General features: G+C 33.1%; 1 protein-coding gene across 1 annotated transcript; it reads left to right on the plus strand.

The window, feature by feature from the left end:
• Positions 1–843: 843 nt before the first annotated feature.
• LOC112505430 (cyclin-U2-2-like) lies at positions 844–2,219 on the plus strand. The gene is made up of 2 exons (XM_025109340.1): positions 844–1,435; positions 1,852–2,219. Exons 1-2 carry the CDS (start codon positions 1,017–1,019, stop codon positions 2,105–2,107), a joined length of 675 nt encoding a protein of 224 aa, XP_024965108.1. The 5' UTR covers positions 844–1,016; the 3' UTR covers positions 2,108–2,219.
• The last annotated feature ends 916 nt before the right edge of the window (positions 2,220–3,135 follow it).

The raw sequence follows: 3,135 nt of genomic DNA on the forward strand, positions 1-3,135 counted from the left end.
GGGGTCCCATATGGCCAAATGCTTCCCTCCCCCAAGCCCCATCCAACATGCCCCCACCCCATTAATTTCCTGGATCCGCCCCTGGTGATACCTAGTCTTATAATTCCATTGAAACGACATCTTAGACGTACATCTCGACTAGGTTTTGAACACCCATACGTTTTTTATTTAGATTTGAACGGTTTAGGGTTTTTAATTAAGATTTAGAAGTCGGTTTAAAGATTTCAATAGTTTTATTTCATTTAAGGTGCTAGAAAACATCTCGTTCTTTACAACAACTCAGTAACAATAAATTTCTACATCAACTTCTGATTCAAGTTGCTTTTGATTATGCATCCACGTCTTCTTCTGCAAATACAGTGGTTCAAAAAGTGAACAGGGTACGTAACAATAGGTTTGAAGGTGGTACGATATTTCGTTCGACACCTGTGAAACCCCACAAAAGCTACAAGTTGAAAACCAAAATATTTGATTGGTGACGCTAATGTACAAACCTCATTGCACGTGCAACTTGTACTATTCATTTAATTTTGACTATTCAATTAGTTGACACAAATCTCAAGGGTCTCACCCCTTTAATTGCAGTAGGTCCCCATACTCAACTGTCGGCAGCTCACTCATAGTACTACTCTTTATGCACAATGTACTATGTAAACTATGGTGTTTTATGATCAATGGTTTTGACCCACTGATATGCTACAGAAACTTGTACATTGTGCATTACATACTTGTACTTTTTGCAACTTAAACTAATGACCTAATTAGCTGGTTGTATCCATGCTTTATATTTGCACACAATCATCTTTATGATTTGATATTAACCCTTCTTAATTTCCTTCCACCTTCCATTTGGCCTATGAATTCACTTTCTTTACTCTCTCTCTCTAGCTACCAACCTCTTCTCACTCTTAATTGTATGTATATGCATATATAACCTCCATCCCATCTTCAAAACCAAAAAAAGAAACATACCCATCTCTCCATTTGTCACCAATTCTATTGGGTGTCGATCAAAAATGGCTTTTTCTTCAAATATGGCCATATCTCCAAGAAAGCTTAGATATGATGTGTACTCGTATTCATATCAACATGACTCTAAAACCCCTTTGGTCATTTCAGTTCTTGCTTCCCTTATTGAAAGGACGTTGGCTAGAAACGAGAGAATTGGTAGAAAATGTGGGTACTTAAGTGCTAAACACATCAATGCTTCCAAAACTAGGGTTTTTGATTGCAACGAAACCCCAGATATGACGATTCAATCGTATCTTGAAAGGATCTTTAGGTACACCAGAGCTGGGCCGTCGGTGTATGTCGTTGCATATGTGTATATTGATCGGTTCTGCCGGTCACTGCCGGATTTCCGGATAACCGGCCGGAATGTGCATAGACTTCTGATCACAACAATTATGGTGGCTTCTAAGTATGTTGAAGACATGTAAGTATTCTTCTTCTTTTTTTTTCATTTATGATTTCATATCTTCTTTTAGTTGTACAAGATTTAATTGTTTAAATACATGACAAATGTTCTAAACTTCTAATAGCTTTTATTTATACTTGAACGTAGTACCGGTCAATATATATACCAATTTCATAAATTTTTTAATTAAAGCTATCGTTCAAGTCATGCATGAAATAATTAGTTATATTATACGACAAAAAAATATACGATTTACGCATCACCAACGGGGCCAAGTGTTTTAAAGATGGCAAGGTACAACATTTAATGCCATCGAACTGTCATCGCTCCTCAATAATACATCAAAGAATAAAAATGTAACGAAATATTCACTTAGAAATGAATTCATAGAAAATTATGGGATTTAATGTCTAATTTATATATTTTTCTTGCAGGAATTACAGAAATTCATACTTTGCAAGAGTTGGAGGCATAACAACAGAAGAAATGAACACATTAGAGCTCGAGTTTCTTTTCTTGATGAACTTCAAAATGCATGTAAATGTGAGTGTTTTCGAGAGCTACTGTTGCCATTTAGAAAGGGAAGTGAGCATCGGAGGTGGTTACCATATTGAGAAAACGTTACGATGTGCCGAAGAAATTAAATCTCAACAAAGAGGGTACAATCAGATCGCTCGAATCACTTTGTAAATCGAAGCCTTTTTTTCGTGTTTCTTTATGTATAATTAAATAGAAATATATGTACAAAGAAAGTCTTGAAGGGTTTTTTTGCTTCAAACAAAGTTTACTTGTGATTGACTACAAAATTGATGTTGGTGTGTGTTCAAATGGGATCTAAGATTTGTTCATAGCTTGACCTTTTTTTTCAAATACATAAAGAAATCAAGAATACAACATGTCATTTAATCTAAAGAAGTGTAAAACAAGTTACACAATTAGTCTTGAGTTACATTTTATTATATAAATTATTTAAAATTTAAACTATTTTAGATAATTTCTAATAAAACTATTTAAACAATTTGAGTTACTCAACCACAAAGGGTGGTGCCTGATTGGTTTGAGCTCGACTCCAAAGGTCAAAAATACCATGAGGTCACAAGTTCAAATCCAGTGAGGAATAAAACTCTCTTGTGACCACGAAGGTTCAAATGCTGTGACTCCGAGCTATCTGCAAAACAAATGATCGTCCTGAGATTAATCGGCTCGCATAACATGTTAGATATCCAGGTTAATAAAAAAATTGTCTTAAAAACCAAATTTTAGTATAAGATTATATTTATAGTGGGCATTAATTAATAATTATAAGAAGACATTAATTAGGACCACTTTTATTTTATTAATAATAAAAAGCATATGGAAGCTATTTAAGATATGCAACTAAAAAAAAGAATCTAATAAATAGAAAAAATTGTGACCCCAATAATGGATGTAACTTATGCTCCAATAAGCTTCCCAAACCAGCCTGTTTTGTTTAGCTTTATATTATGTAGCATGCTAATTAATGCCATTTTTTGAAATGATTGAAGCAACTTTCCTAATTTATTTAAATAAAATATCAGTATCTATGATTAAAAATCAATTAAATTATGTATTATAATTGTAATCATATGTTGGATTTGATTCACACTAAGATTTTATTAGAATAATTTAATTAAAGTCTTATTTTTGGTATTTCAAATGGTTAAAGATCTTCAAATGATCTCCATTTCATTTGCTAT

The sequence above is a fragment of the Cynara cardunculus genome, unplaced genomic scaffold, assembly GCF_001531365.2.
Source record: "Cynara cardunculus var. scolymus isolate 2C unplaced genomic scaffold, CcrdV1 Un_Scaffold_10841, whole genome shotgun sequence".
NCBI lineage: Eukaryota > Viridiplantae > Streptophyta > Magnoliopsida > Asterales > Asteraceae > Cynara > Cynara cardunculus.

Bases quoted from the DNA above. Each gene is read 5' to 3' on its own strand.
- LOC112505430 (XM_025109340.1), top strand. From the start codon at position 1,017: ATGGCTTTTTCTTCAAATATGGCCATATCTCCAAGAAAGCTTAGATAT. The intron at 1,436-1,851 runs GTAAGTATTCTT...TTTTTCTTGCAG, and splicing joins TCTAAGTATGTTGAAGACAT to GAATTACAGAAATTCATACT.